General features: G+C 44.4%; 3 protein-coding genes across 7 annotated transcripts in view; all 3 read right to left on the reverse strand.

Annotated features, from left to right (window-relative positions):
• Positions 1-2,046: 2,046 nt before the first annotated feature.
• Positions 2,047-9,397, reverse strand: LOC127007461 (uncharacterized). 5 transcript variants are annotated; one of them, XM_050878508.1, is made up of 13 exons: positions 9,345-9,397; positions 8,167-8,481; positions 7,691-7,780; positions 7,240-7,373; positions 6,558-6,728; positions 5,970-6,092; positions 5,519-5,623; positions 4,999-5,085; positions 4,212-4,307; positions 3,549-3,723; positions 3,185-3,309; positions 2,548-2,674; positions 2,047-2,515 (listed from the first exon to the last, which is right to left on the reverse strand). In XM_050878508.1, the coding sequence occupies exons 2-12, from the start codon at positions 8,255-8,257 to the stop codon at positions 2,576-2,578; spliced, it is 1,296 nt and encodes a 431-aa protein (XP_050734465.1). In that variant the 5' UTR covers positions 8,258-8,481; positions 9,345-9,397; the 3' UTR covers positions 2,047-2,515; positions 2,548-2,575. The 5 variants fall into 5 exon arrangements, with proteins under 5 accessions (XP_050734465.1, XP_050734461.1, XP_050734462.1 ...); XM_050878504.1 differs by having other exon boundaries at positions 2,047-2,674; positions 9,345-9,396; XM_050878505.1 differs by lacking the exon at positions 9,345-9,397 and adding an exon at positions 9,138-9,238 and having other exon boundaries at positions 2,047-2,674.
• A 1,314-nt stretch (positions 9,398-10,711) lies between these two features.
• Positions 10,712-14,314, reverse strand: LOC127007462 (glutamate receptor ionotropic, delta-1-like). The gene is made up of 10 exons (XM_050878510.1): positions 14,109-14,314; positions 13,696-13,935; positions 13,461-13,588; positions 13,104-13,225; positions 12,740-12,965; positions 12,499-12,644; positions 12,201-12,299; positions 11,876-12,042; positions 11,450-11,582; positions 10,712-11,117 (listed from the first exon to the last, which is right to left on the reverse strand). The coding sequence occupies exons 1-10, from the start codon at positions 14,276-14,278 to the stop codon at positions 10,998-11,000; spliced, it is 1,551 nt and encodes a 516-aa protein (XP_050734467.1). The 5' UTR covers positions 14,279-14,314; the 3' UTR covers positions 10,712-10,997.
• Positions 14,315-14,452: 138 nt separating this feature from the next.
• LOC127007558 (uncharacterized) overlaps positions 14,453-14,896 on the reverse strand; it is a 3,048-nt gene continuing 2,604 nt past the window's right edge. The window contains exons 4-5 of the mRNA XM_050878729.1: positions 14,847-14,896; positions 14,453-14,461 (exon numbers count right to left, since the gene is read on the reverse strand). The exon at positions 14,847-14,896 is cut by the window's right edge and continues 129 nt beyond it. Coding sequence (XP_050734686.1) covers positions 14,453-14,461; positions 14,847-14,896 — 59 coding nt within the window. The remainder of the gene's footprint in view (positions 14,462-14,846) is intronic.

The raw sequence follows: 14,896 nt of genomic DNA on the forward strand, positions 1-14,896 counted from the left end.
TTTCTACCTTCTCTTGATCCTTTAATCTGCTTCATGTGTCTTATATTAGCATTTTTTTTCTTATATTTAATTTATTGTACTGTATTGAGGAGCCTATGACCGAGATGGGCCCTCCTGCGCATCGTCCTGCCCTCCGTACGGTTTTCCATATCACATGTCACAGAGTTATATACCTAAATATATATAATTCTGTGCATTCTGTACACCATTATTATTAGTCTCTATATAAAGGGACCTATAGTACAGCACAGCAATGATAATAATGTACGAAAACAATCCGAACACCATAACAAGGGTAGAACTGCTATACACCAAAACAAGTGCATGATCATGGTAATTTCTATTTAATTACACTATCTTTTCCTACCATTGTATCTTTTTAGTTTCATGGTGCTCCCTACACATGTACTAATAGTTGTATGATCACACAATGTCCTGCCTGGGGGTTGGGATGGCATGGGCCTCCCTTCTCCCTTAATTGTTTTACCTGCAACAATAGACTATCAATCAATCAATCAGTTAATAGAAGCAACCGTATAGCACATTTGAGGCCTCTACGGGATGGGTATTTTAAGCAGCAGGGGTGACTATTCTATCCCAAAATCTACCAGCCATGTTGCATCAGAATTTTCCTTACGTAACCACTTTGCGGGTTTCCATATACAGCACTCATTTTCTTATGCCAGGGGAACTATTGTAAGTGATGCCCATCAGTAAATAGGACTCACTCTGCCATATGGGAGCCCTGTACGTTATGCTAAATTCTGTTCACTAGCGAGTACATTCTTGTGTATGGGAATGGTTTTGAGATAACAATTTTCAGCTTCAGTAAAATCCAGTTATCAAAATTAATGATCTATAAACATGCTACAAAATGCCAGATGCAGGCCCATATAGCAACGGGTGGGGGGTGGGGGAAAAACTCATTAGCCCCGGAAGTGATAGCCCCTTATAAGCGAATTTCGTTCCCTGTACAAGTCTTTAGTAAGAAGATACGAAGGAGGAAAAGTATGAAAAAAGTAAAGCTCCCTTACGATAGAAATAGCACCCCCTCCCTCCGAATTGCAAGTCCTGGTCAAATGGCATTTCAACCACTGATCTCTGGATATATATAATTTTTGAAATCAGTGCTGTCAACCCACAACTTCCATCCTCAACCCCCCATCCACTCCATCTCCAATCCCCAGTCTCCCTAATCTCTACCCTCAAACCTCATCCCCACCCAACCTCCACCTCTACCCATCCTCTACCACACCAACCCCAACCCCTACAACCTCCACCTCAACCCCCATCTTCCACCCTCAACCCTCAACCTCCACCCTGTCATCCCCAGGCTAATTCTCACCTTGACCCTCAGCCCCAAACTGCACATTAACCTCCATCGCTAACCAAATGTAGTTTGTGTTATTTCAATAAGTGCTCCTTTGTTTGGGCTGAATGATTTTTGGATCTTTTCCGTTTGGCGTACAGCGCTAAAATTAATTTTAATATAGATTTTATTATGTATTTTTGTCCGTAGAATCCGAATATGACAACCGTTTTATGGAGAAACGAACAGTTTTTAAGTTATTTTCCTTTGAAGTTATTTTCTCCCTTTTTTTTACTCTTGAAAATAGGGGATAATGTTTAAGCCTCAAAATAGCTCGCAGAGGGCTTAGGTCGGGAAACCGAACTTCATGTATATGTGACTTATTTCAGCGAGGAGGTATATCTCGCAACACCGCGGCCGCGCCAGCACCAGAGGCGACGCGCTTTCGTAAACATTATCCCATATTTTCAAGAGTAAAAAAAAAGTCCTTTTCTCCAAAAAAATAATGTGATATTCTGATTCTACGGACAAAAATACATAGAAAAATCTATATTAAAATTACTTTTAGCGCTGTACGCCAAACGGAAAAGACCCTGATTTTTAAATACGGGAATACTATTTACATTCTGCATGGTTTGTTTTAAGCTCTGCCTGAGATGCCTGGGAGGGTGTTAGTTCATCTTTCTTTCTTGGTAACATTACTATATAGAAATGGAACTTTGAAATAAAAAATGTCAGATGAAAGGAAATTTGTAATTCGTGGATTTGGAGCAACAAAAAATGCTGTAATAAAAATGGTTACGTAAACTTCGTAAAGTATCCTTGCTTGCTCGTGAAACGACACGTTCATAAACTGTAGTCTTCCACACCGCAGACTTCCGTTAAGTTTAATCTGCTCGTGGCCAATATAAGTTCTAAAGTTTGCACAACACAAACTTTCTTGGTTGGCGCGTCCAGAGTTGAGAGTCTTTAGACTTTGGGTGCGTCTGTACTTACAAATAAAATGAAAGAATCATCACTCCAAGAGTTTATGGAAAATAAATAATACAATACTTTTTCCTCTACTAGACGACAGAGGCAAAGGAGAAAACAGTATAGGCATATGTTGATAAAAGAAGGCAGCTTTTTGAGCAGCTGTGTTTGCCATGGGGGTGATCCACGATACTTAGCTTAGATAAAGTTAACGGTCATTTTACAAACAACTAATGTGTGTGTGTGTGTGTGTGTGTGTGTGTGTGTGTGTGTGTGTGTGTGTGTGTGTGTGTGTTAGGCCGTTGCCTCCGCCAGCTGCTGTCGCTCACGCTCTTCCAACTTGTTCATCACAACCCTATAGATGTCGAGTCTGTTGAACTCCTTCTGGATTTTCTGTGGAAGGAGAAAGACGATCGGGAGTTAGCTGAGGAGCACGAGAAGTATACAAGCGAGGTAAAGGGTTCCAGATACCGAGGCTGGTCACTAATGAAGGAAAACTCTATCTTATGCAAATACACTTACTACTGCTAATGATGTTCTTTTCATTGAACCTGCAGAACTTAAAAACGTTAGGTTGACCTCACTTTCCCTGCCTTTTCTTTCTTTATCTTATCCCCCTCCAACAGTTGTCCTCTTTTTTTTTTTTTTTTTTTCTCTCTCTTCCCTTTCCCTATTTCCTTCCTGCTCCGTCTTACTCTCCCCTCCTGACGCCCATGCCTCTACCTTTCCTTTCTTAACTTCCCCACCGCCTCCTCTTTTCTGTTTACTCCTTCCTTTCCTTCCCTTCTCTTACTTACCCCCCTCCCTGTTGTCTCTCTCTTCCTTCCACTTTCTTCTCCCCCCCACCCCCCCACCCTCACCTTGCATCTCTGCTCTCCTTCCCTCCCTTCGCCCTCCACTCACCTGGTGAATCACGGGCTCCACCCTGTCCATGATCTGGTCTCTGAGGCAGTTGGGCAGGATGTTGACGAGCGCCTCCACCAAGTAGTCAAACGTGCCCTCGCCATCTGAGCGCACCGCCAAGTTGCCTGAGGAAGAGGACGACTTTTTAATAAGAGAGAGAGAGAGAGAGAGAGAGAGAGAGAGAGAGAGAGAGAATAATAATAATAATGATAATAATAATAATAATAATAATAATAATAATAATAATAATAATAATAATAATAATAATGATAATAACAATAATATCAATAATAATAACATCACATTATCCTCTCATTCTTATAAGGGCTCCTCCTCCTCCTCCTCCTCCTCCCCTGAGCCTCACCCAGCTTCACGTCAATCTTCCTGAGGGTGGGAGGACTCCTGATGTTGGCGGGCTGCTGGGCCTCCACCGTCACCGCCAGGCTCTCCAGCTCCAGCGCCAGGTGGCCCCCGACGGCAGGCAGCAGAGAGGCGGAGAGAGACCAGTCGAGGTCGCCCTTCAGCGCCTGGGTCCCGAGCTGCGGGGTGGATGAATAGGGAGGGTGAGGAGGATAATGATGGCAGAGAGAGAGAGAGAGAGAGAGAGAGAGAGAGAGAGAGAGAGAGAGAGAGAGAGAGAGAGAGAGACCGGTAGGCTTATACAGGCAAGGTTGGCACTACGGTACGGTACGGTACGGTATTTTTACCGTACTGTACGGAGTCAAATATAGCTGGGGGTACGGTACGAAATTACGGTACGATATTTTTCAGGTACGGAGTACGGTTAAAAATTCCGTACCATTATACCAAGAGGTCATTATTGTATTGTGGATATTTCTTCAACATACGCTTCACTAATTATTCTTACCAGAAAACAACAAGAAAATGAAACTTCCTTAGCCATGCCATCACTATGCATAGTTACCTTCATCTCCAACACCGTCACACACCTCGCCCCTGGTCACACACACACTACCCCACACCTGCCACCACACACCTGTCAAACATCTGCAACTCGCAACGTTACCTGGATGGTGACGTAAACAGCGTTGTCGATGAACTGGGCCGAAATCTCGTGTGTGCGGTGAATGGTCGTGATGCCTCCGAACTTGATGTTTTGCAGCTAAGGAGGAAATAAAAGTACAGAGCGTGGATACCCAGAAATGTGGGGCTTACCTTGGCATGACTTTCATCTCTTCCGTTGCTGAGTTAACAAGGAAAGCTTCTCTTCAAACTCAAATATTTTTCATTCCAAATAAGAACCTGCATTTTAAGCCAAACTAACTAGACAATTGAAACCTGTATTTAGAAAAGTAGCAGTGAAATACGAAGGATCTGTAATAGTGAGATGCTGGAGGTGGAGCACAAAGGAATGGGAGGAGAAGGTGAAAGATGGACGGTGATGGTCTGGAAGGGTGACTCGCCGTGGACTGACTGAGGGAGGGTGAAGGACGGTGGGTTGAGTGACTGGAGGATCGGGTCACCTCGCAAGGACAGCCGGGAGGTGTGATACGGTAAGATGAAAATGAGGAGGAGGAGGAAGAGGAGGAGGAGGAATAATAATAATGATAATAATAATAATAATAATAAGAAGAAGAAGATGGTGATGATGATGATGATGAAGGAAGAAGAAGAAGAAGAAGATGATGATGATGATGATGATGATGAAGAAAAACTAAAACAAGACGAACAAGAACAAGAACGAGGAAAAGAAGAGGCGGAGGAAGAGAAGGAAGTGTTGATGGCGGTAAATGAGGGCAAATAAGATAAAACAGTGACCCCCCCCCCACCCTTCCCCCCCACCCTGGACCCACCTGCACCGTCACCCCCCACGTGAGGTGAGTCTCCCTGTCGTCGATCGTCAGCGGTTCCAGTCCCTTATCGCGTAGACCCATGCGGAGCTGTCGGTGAAGGAGAGGGTGCAGGGATGAGGGGAAGGGACCAGTGTATGAGGGACCTATCAAATTAACTCTCTCAATGGACTCTGGGACAAGCAGTGGCTGATAGTGATGCAAGGTCCTCGCAATTAAATAACCTGTTGCGCATGATAGCTTTTTATTGGTAATTAGCCAGATTTTTTCCCATATTTATTGATTAGTTGAACGAGGGAAAAGTAATAATCATGAAAAACACTCTCTACTATTTTCTTTTTCTTTTACCTCTTTCTATTTAATTTTCTTCTGCCTTTCTCTTTGTTTATTAATCTACCAAACTCTTTATCTCTCTGCCTCTATCTATCAACCTATTTATCTATCTATCTATCTATCTATCTATCTACCTTTCATTTAGGCCTACGCTTTACTGTCTGTCGAGGGAGAGAGACCAATACTGTACCCTGGCCACAGCGAAGTCCACGGGGGAGATGGAGTCCGGAAAGGTGAGGTTCTGGATGCGCTGTTCCAGGCGTTGGTTTAAGGCTGTCTGGACCCGCGTTTGAACCTGCCGAGGACAACACAGAAACGTGAAAGAACAGGCAACATAAGTTCCTAGAGGCTCTTATCAAAACATTTTGTTTTATCACAGAATGAGTGAAAATAGATAAATAACATATACCGATTCCGAATACCGACAAAATAGGCAAATAAAAATGTACCAATTTCGGTATATGATAAAAGCATTGCACTTCGGTTCTGCCCACCTATGGATATGAGAATGATATAGTTTACTAGGGAGTTCGAAATTAAATTACAGGTGTTGAAAGAATAAAAACAGAAAAATGGAAAGAAAGACAGAAAGAAATGTCTTTGCATCTCCATGCAAGGACACAACACAGCCCTCTGCTCACCCTCTCGAAGATGAGAGGCTGGATGACGGTGCTGAAGAAAGTTCCGGCGGCTCCCACTACGACTCCGTGAGCGTAGCCGAGTCCGGTGAAATTGAGTTGGAGGTCCTGGTATTGAAGATCCATCTGGATGGAGAGTCGGAAAAAACTATCAAAATACATTTGGAACTATATATATATATATATATATATATATATATATATCTATATATATATATATATATATATATATATATATATATATATATATATATATATATATATATATATATATATATATATATATATATATATATATATATATATATATATATATATATATATATATATATATATATATATATATATATATATATATATATATCCATTGTGAAATTTTCCTTATGATCTTTCATGAACAAACTGTTATTCAGTTATTATTTTCAGCGGCTTGGTGTTCTCTACCATGCAATGAAAAAATGGGTTACAGAAAAATACGAATACAAATACATATACAAAAGTATTACAATTATTTATCTCTTAGTCTGGCATTCGTTTATAATGATGGAGCTGTTTACACACATAAATATTACTAGAAAACATCCTTCACACCTTCGGTTCGACAGACAGGAGCCCAACATCATTAACGCCGAGGTACAAGTCGAGGGTCACCACTATTCCGACCATGGTGATGTTCCCGAACCCTTCGCTGTTGCTCCAGTAGCCCGGCCACTCGTAATCCCCCTCCAGGTTGACCCACGGTAGGCTGACCTTCGCCGTGGCCTGCCTCGCCGGAACATACAAGGAACAGGGGTGAGGAAATGATAACAACAACAAAAAGAGGTAATATCTCTATCTATCTCTCTATCTATCTATCCATCTATCTATCCATAATGAGGTGAGGGAAGAATTGCCTGCTTCCCTGCAATAAGGAGACCTAATCATTACATACTCATTATTAAGAAGGGAAGAAATGGTTATGTAAACGAGAGCCCCTTGTACCAGTAATTCTCTCGATTAAGACACGAAGGAGTGTTACCGACAAAACGGAAATTTCCTTTTAATTGTAATCAGAGAGAAATGCTCGTTAAACATTAGGTTAAAGATGAGACTTTGGCCCTGCTAGTGCAGCTGACATGACGATGAACAAAATTAATAATTGTAAAGGAAAGTCGATAGAAAAAAATGGTCTTCTTCAGGACACAAAAAGGAAGACATTATTACATGAACAAGATAAACAACAACAACAACAACAAAACTCCAGCAGTGCGGCACGCGGGGGACGGAGACCCACCGAGAGGGAGGTGAGGTTGACGTTGACGTACTCCAGCCTGAGCCCCGAGTGGCCCGCGATGGAGGGGTTGTGGAACGTGATCTGCGAGGCGACCACGCTCCCGTTGATGTTGATGGGCTCGGGCACGTTCAGCACTGTAGGGGAAAGGACGGAGGGTGCTACAGAAGACGACGATGACGATGATGTATGCATGTATGTATGTATGTATGCATGTATGTATGTATGTATGTATGTATGAAAAATATATATATATATATATATATATATATATATATATATATATATATATATATATATATATATATATATATATATATATTTTACGTGAAAGAGTGTTTTATGTGAACTGTGAATGAACTGCCGAGTTTTTTTATGATTCTCTCTCTCTCTCTCTCTCTCTCTCTCTCTCTGACACACACACACACACACACACACACACACACACACACACCTGGGATGCCATGGGGGTCGCGCACCGAGAAGTACTCCACCAGGTCGTCCACGATCTTCCGCGGCGTGAGCGGCTCCTCGCCCAACCAGGCTGTGGGGGAAGGGGGAAGGCCGCATCACACCCTTGGTCACACTCAGGGCCCAAGGAAGTCACACCCTCACCTGCCGGGCTTACTTGCGATGCACTTATTCACAGCACGCGACGGAACAGTTGATAAGACCATTCCGATAGGCCACAAACACATAAAATAATGATTATGTACAGTATATTTTGGGACTAAAATTTCACTTGGAGTTTGTTCGATATTTTCTTACCCTAGATTCTTCTTATCAATTAGAAACACACTTGAAACTTACAGTTCGAGAACCACTGCTTTACATGTATAGGGGCTAAGCAAGTGTCTCTCACCACCACTACTTTTCATTATCTTTTCCCAGTAGGATATTAAAACCTCTACCGAAGAACCCTGCACTCACCCTTGGTATCCAGCTTCCCCTGCACCAGCGTCGCCGCCGCCGCCACCAGGACCACCGTCGCCGCCAGACACATCCGCGTCCTTCCCGCCATCGCTGTTCCTCCACTTGCTGCTACGTCGCTGCCACGAAGTTTTTAATCCACCAAGTCGCAATAAAGTGGGTTAAGATACGTCAGAAGGTCATACGGTTCACTGATAGAACGCTTCGCCTACTTAATGGTCCTTTGTAATGTTGATCAAAGTGTTTTCATGGATGTCTCAAGTCGTTCCTTTTGGCCCACTATTGTCGAGCTCCGCCTGTGCCTTTGTACGCCCACTGTGTCACGGGAATACAGAAGAAAATATTCAAATTAATTCAAAAAGTATCTTGAAAAAAAAAGAGGAAAAGAAACATCTTAGGAAAAACAACAGCAAGTGAAAGTGGTGAGAAAACAAGACCAAGAGAATACTATCACGAAGGCCTATAATGAGTAGGAAGCGGTCAAGCGAGTCAGCATGGCGGCACGGAGGCAAGGCTCGGTACTACGGGAAGAATACCTGAGCAAGGGCACAGAGAGCAACTAAATGTTTTGATAAGAATACGAAAGTGATGCACTCATAACACAGGTCATATGAAAATAATAACAAATCTGATATGAACAGGAAGACGTGACAAAGACAGCTCAGGTCAGGCCTTTCGATATGAATCATTATTCGACGACGGATGTCCATCTTGGTGTCTTGGCACTGGTTTTCTTTTTTAGTGGAGAATGACACGTGAATATGGAGGAGCGGCGCGTGGATCCAGGTGGGAACGAACTCGCTGGTCCTGTACTTGCTGAACACACCACAACACGGGGACACCAACACCTGTATGATGATACTGCTAAAAGACCCCAGCGAAGAAAGGTTGAGAGCCCGTCCTTGGAGCCCCGCAAACCGCCACGCGTCAGCACACACACCGCACGGGATATGCAGGGACGTTTAGGCTACCTCGTCCCTGATCGCGGCCACATCCACAGTGGGGACGCAGCGCCACACTACCTCCATCGCCACTGACCCACTCACGCCCCGACAAGCAGGTTCCGACGCCACTTTACTTCTGTCAAATATTTATCGAAGTCCAGTGAGGCACGATTCTCGACAACGATTCCTGTGACGCAAACTGTATCTCGCTTTGTGAATTCCTGTCACGGGTACCAGAGAAGCCCCAGGGGAGCAGCGAGGCCCAAGGGCCTGGCCTGGCTTGGTGCATGCCGTCAACCTTGGTCGAGATAATGGTTTCGAGTGCTGATAATCGGAGGGGAGATAAGTCTTTGATTAGGGTGACCGCTGACCAGGGTGGAAGCTCCTTGAGGCGCGGGGTAGGAAGCTGAGGAGGATGAGGCGGCGAGTTCGGGGCGGGGATGGGGCGGGGACGGGGCATTACTCCACTGCCTTCATTCTCTTTCCTTTTCACTCAGAGGGATTTTCTTCTTTCATCTAACTAATTATTCTTATTATTATTATTATGATAAGCTACCAAAACCTCCCTTCAGGGTGCAGATGCAACAAGTTGAACCACACAAAATACCAAAAGGTACTGGAGAAAAGCAAAGGCAACGAATAGTTAAGAAACTGGCCAGTCAAAGCCAAAAGGAAGAAAAATAAAATTACTGTTTCAAAAAGACATTCACACGAGACTTAAATGTAGAAATGTCTGCAGAAAGGACAATCTCATTGGGTAACTGATTCCATAAACTTGTCAACGACGGACGAAAACATCGTGAGAATTGTGTCGTACAAAAATTCATAGGATTAAAAGCAAGATCGTTTTGACTAAGAGCAAACCTCGTGATCCGGGCAGGAGTAAAAGGATCAGGCAAAGCATTGTGTAAGGGATGACGTAGTCCTTGTCCGAATTTAACTGGAGCAGTGGTCAGCGTGCCTGGCTACGACTCCGTGGGCCCGGGTTCGAATCCCACTCAAAGGGCCAACGGTTCGGAGATGAGCACCGCAGCCTCGCGCAGCTATAGCGAATGCACTAATCTTACTTCTACTTCGTCTTTCACACAAAAAAACTTCGCTCCCTTATGTCAGTATTATTTTATCTTATTGTGAACTTGGTCTATTTCTAATATCGAGTCTCCAGGAATGTGGCAATATCACTCTGAAGTAAACTTTTTTTTCATCATATTTTATCATTATCATTTTATTTATTTATTTTTACTTTTCAGTCTTTCCTTCTGATTCGCCATTCTTCTCCCTTGATGCTTCGACGTGTCCCCGACCGCAGCGTGCCGGGTGGTGGGGATGTGCAGTGACGCTCGCCAGATTATTGCCTCAGCCTCCGTATCACGGCAGAATAACAGGAGATAATGAGATAGTAGCTGCTCAAGGGGTAGACGCAGTGGCACATACGCGTTCTCTCTCTCTCTCTCTCTCTCTCTCTCTCTCTCTCTCTCTCTCTCTCTCTCTCTCTCTCTCTCTCTCTCTCTCTCTCTCTCTCTCTCTCTCTCTCTCTCTCGTTTTCTCTTCTCTATATTGATTCCTTGATCGTAGCACAGATGGAAGTCTACAGTGCTGAATCAGTTCAAGTTTTTATTTATTACTGTAAAGTGCATTACATGACTACCATTTGAGGTCGTGGGTTTCTACCGCTATGCCACTCGCTTGTGTCTATAGCAAACCAGGAAACAAGTGGGCGATACAGAAACACAATTGAGGGAACGATGTGGAGGGTGGCCGTGCCAAAGACACCATGATGCCTCGTTAAGTTCTGCCACAGAAAACCAGCCGTGGCTCGCCTGGACTGCCTCTCCATGAGGGATGTTTGACGCGTGTCTAAGGTGTGTGAGTGCTCGGAGTTTAAAGTCAACGAGAGGTCAGCGGGTCGCCGTCCTGCCACCAGCGGCAGCACCTGGAGACAAGGAGCTCCCCCACCAGCGCCGGCACGCCCAGCGCCGCTCCCAGCACCAGCACTAAAAAGGCCGCCTGTGCGGAAGGTATATCATGAAATTTCATTTGATATCTCTCTCTCTCTCTCTCTCTCTCTCTCTATATATATATATATATATATATATATATATATACATATTTATATATATATATATATATATATATATATATATATATATATATATATATATATATATAAATATATGTATATATACATATGTATATATAGCGAAAATTAGTGTCAATATCAAAAGAGTAATATGGAAATTATCATGAAAGAGTGCAGTGGATAGAGCCGAAAGTGTGTGTGTGGGGAGGGCTGTGATGCACCCACCATGAGGCTATACATGCATTATACAAGAACTAACCTGGAGGTGCTTGAGGGAAATGGCCGAGGGACGTCTCTTGGGGTCGTTGTGAAGTGGGGCTGCAGCGGCGGCGAGCACTACCACCTCCTCCTTCCAGTGGTTCACCAGCCCGCCCTCCACCAACCGCGCCACCCTGCACGAGGGACAGAGGGGGAGGGTGGGCATGCAGTGTAAGGCTAAAATAAACCCTGGGGCATGTGGCACCAGCGGGTCAGTACAGCAAGCCCGACACGCTTCAGCCTCACGAGTGACGATGAAGGCATGACCTTATGTGGAGCCAACTGTCTACATATCACTTTTATTTATAATGAGTGAACGGAAGGAGGAATTACAAGATGTGGAAAGGATGAAAAAATATTATTTGAAAAGTGAGTGTGGGCAAAGTAATGGACGTGGTGAAACAAGCTGGGCAGACGGAAAACTCACAGTTGGTTGAATTTGTCCAGAAAGGGAGCACCGCTGAAGCAGGCGATGCCGTAGGCCTGAGGGAAAAAAGACTGTCGACCGATGTGAAAGTTTTGTCGCCCTCGCTGGCTCACTCGCAATTCGGAATTCAGCTGTGAATTTACGAACACAAACTTCTCCTGCGTGAGCTGTAAGTGCAATAACAAGGTGATGTTTTGGATGCCTATGGACTGAGTGTGAAGAGCAAGTGTGTCAGACAGCAATCTATAGAATAGACTGTGTTGGTAGAGTTATTGGCATACTGCATAACAAATCTTACTTTACAAGAATATTATCAAGAGCTAACCTTTGCAAAGCCACGGTCCGGATGGTTGACGAAGCTCCGCGACGGGTCTCTGTGGTTGAACAAGCCCCACACCTCCTTGTAGATGCCGCTCTCTGCCTCCTGCAGCAGATACGCGCGTCATAATGGTCCTACAAGCCCTCTTCTCTATTCTTTCAGAATGCAAATAAACACACTATTCGGGTAGCATAATTAATACACTGGTTCGTCGAGATAAATATCATTCAACGTCATGTATGAAGAACTGCGGTTTGAGGAAATCCAATACAGAGCTGCTGAGGCGCGTGTATTGGTCACCGACCTTGAAAATATATTCCAAGCTTGAGTCCGCCATGACGCCGAGGGTGAACCCTTCTGAGATGGCCTTCTGCAGGTCGGTGAGCGCGTCAATGGGCTTTTCGAAGGCTGGCACTGCGAGCACGGCCGTCAGGGTGCCGGAGTACAAGGCTGTAGGGAAGAGAGTTATGACGAGGATGACAGGTCGCAATTTAGGGTAATATTAATGTGATCTATAATTATAATAGGAGGTCTGCTCAACTCACCGTACACGTAGAAGCAGAAGAGGTACCAGAAGATGAAGATGAACCTGCTGGGCAAGTAGAGGACGGGAATGCGGTTGCCTTGGATAACCAGGTTCCGGAACACATTGAAGGAGAAGTCGTTGGTATCGCGGCGGGGAGCCACGCCGTCATACAAAGCCCTGAGCCGCGCCACGACACTCGCCACGGGCCCCAGCACTGCGGTGATCAGGGCGATGCACAACCAAACCTGGAACGATAAGATTTATGTTCTTAGGGAGAGTCGGCAAGATATTAGTGCTAATAATCGAAATACTAAAAAAAAAAAAAAAAGACTTGAATGCTATTTATTTTAGTGACAGCCTCCACAGTTGGCCGTAGACTGTGCCTGAGGGGAAAATGGTGAGAAGACGGCGAAGGTCCTGTTCTTGAGGGCGGGGGCGCGGGACACCAGCGTTGCGTATTCCATGAAGTAAGGCGCCGTGAAGTCCACCACCGTCTCGCGGCTTCCTGCAGGTCATGTTGAATGTTGAGTCAAAAGTGGCAGATCACGAGTATTTACTTTTATGCAGCAAGTAATAGAATTATGCGTAGTAAAATGGAAGGCTTAGATCAGTCCAATCAACAGTCACTATAAATTTTGTACCGAATAGATAATGATCTATTTGACAAGCAACTCACAGACAAAAAATATCCCTCAATCTCTGCACCAAGCCTGTTCACGACTGTAGGGCACGAGCCTTACCTGTGATAGTTATCTCGCAAATTGCTACATGAGCTTCCCTGCGAGCCAGCAGCCCGATCATACCGGTCACCGTGCCATTGGGGTGCACCCAACCCCACTGCCCGTCTGGAGGTGACATCACGCGGTACCTGTGGAAGGATGTGCCACGCAGTGACAGCCTGGAGGTGCCTTGTGATGTGTGAGAAAGTTACACTGTGTGAGGCCACACAAACTCCGCAGCTCACTGTACACTTACGTAAAGTTGAGTCGGTTTGCCAGAGCGTTAATAATTTCTACATCGATGCCTGAAGCTGCCACCCGTCGTCCATCCTGAAGAATCTCGATGGCAAAGAAGGGCCAGTCGTTGTTGGCAGCCACCGCCAGCTGCCGGCCCCCGAAGTCTTGGTATTGCCGCAAAACGTCGGGCACGACAGGCCAGGTGAGGCGAGCCTTCCCACCAGCCTCGCCCAAATTCATCTTCCCCACCGATACCAGCCTTGGAGTAACACCAAGGAGGAAAAAACGTGCTTGAGAATGATCCAAAATAAAAGGCACTTTTATTTTTCATTCTAAATGAACCAAACAAGTCTCAAATTAACATTCTGTGTTAGCTACTGCATCGGTAAGCGAAACGGCCGCAAAGTTTCCATTGTTCCCTTTTTCACTCACCGTGTCACGTCACCGCCATCCACCCTCGACACCAACAGCCGATGGGCGGCATCAGGTTCTCGCACCGCCAGCGTCACCTGCAGGATTGTCATACCATAGACCAACACATTAGAAAATTCCGGATACAGAATGCCATACTTCTGCCTTACACATCCTGTAAGCCCCGACATCCCATTACACAGATCATAAGAGCTTGTTGCACCTCGCGGATGGCCTGCAGAGTCAGATTTCACAGTTATTATTATTATTATTATTATTATTATTATTATTATTATTATTATTATTATTATTATTATTATCATCATCATCATTATTACAATCATTATTCACATTATTCTCCATTGTTATTGGTACTACATTAGTAAATAAGTAGCAGGTAAACCCACCCACCTGGACCCCTTCCCGCAGCAAGGGCTCGAAGCGCTGGGCGGCCTCCGGCTCGGTGACGCCCAGCCACCACAGGTCCGCCCTCTCAAGGCCGTGCTCGCTGATCTGAGAGGTTTGATGATAACTGAATTATTATTATTATTATTATTATTATTATTATTATTATTATTATTATTATTATTATTATTATTACCTATTATTATTATATTATTATTATTATTATTGACATCATCATCCTCATTAAAAAGTAGTAGTAGTAGTAGTAGTAGTAGTAGTAGTAGTAGTAGTAGTAGAGCAGCAGCAGCAGTTGCAGCAAAAGAAGCATAAACATCGTCGCATCATCACTCTTACGTAGGAAAAAACCTGTCTCATGTGTTGCTCCGAGCACAGCAGGGCGACGG

This window comes from Eriocheir sinensis, chromosome 35 (genome assembly GCF_024679095.1).
Source record: "Eriocheir sinensis breed Jianghai 21 chromosome 35, ASM2467909v1, whole genome shotgun sequence".
NCBI classification, from domain to species: Eukaryota; Metazoa; Arthropoda; class Malacostraca; order Decapoda; family Varunidae; genus Eriocheir; species Eriocheir sinensis.

Bases quoted from the DNA above. Each gene is read 5' to 3' on its own strand.
- LOC127007461 (XM_050878508.1), bottom strand. From the start codon at position 8,257: ATGGCGGGAAGGACGCGGATGTGTCTGGCGGCGACGGTGGTCCTGGTG. The intron at 7,781-8,166 runs GTGAGTGCAGGG...CTTCCCCCACAG, and splicing joins GGGGAAGCTGGATACCAAGG to CCTGGTTGGGCGAGGAGCCG. The intron at 5,624-5,969 runs GTGAGCAGAGGG...TGTCCTCGGCAG, and splicing joins AGCCTCTCATCTTCGAGAGG to GTTCAAACGCGGGTCCAGAC.
- LOC127007462 (XM_050878510.1), bottom strand. From the start codon at position 14,278: ATGTCGGGGCTTACAGGATGTGTAAGGCAGAAGTATGGCATTCTGTAT. The intron at 12,645-12,739 runs GTGAGTTGAGCA...TCTTCCCTACAG, and splicing joins CTTCTGCTTCTACGTGTACG to CCTTGTACTCCGGCACCCTG. The intron at 11,118-11,449 runs GTTAGTTCTTGT...CCTTCCGCACAG, and splicing joins TTTCCCTCAAGCACCTCCAG to GCGGCCTTTTTAGTGCTGGT.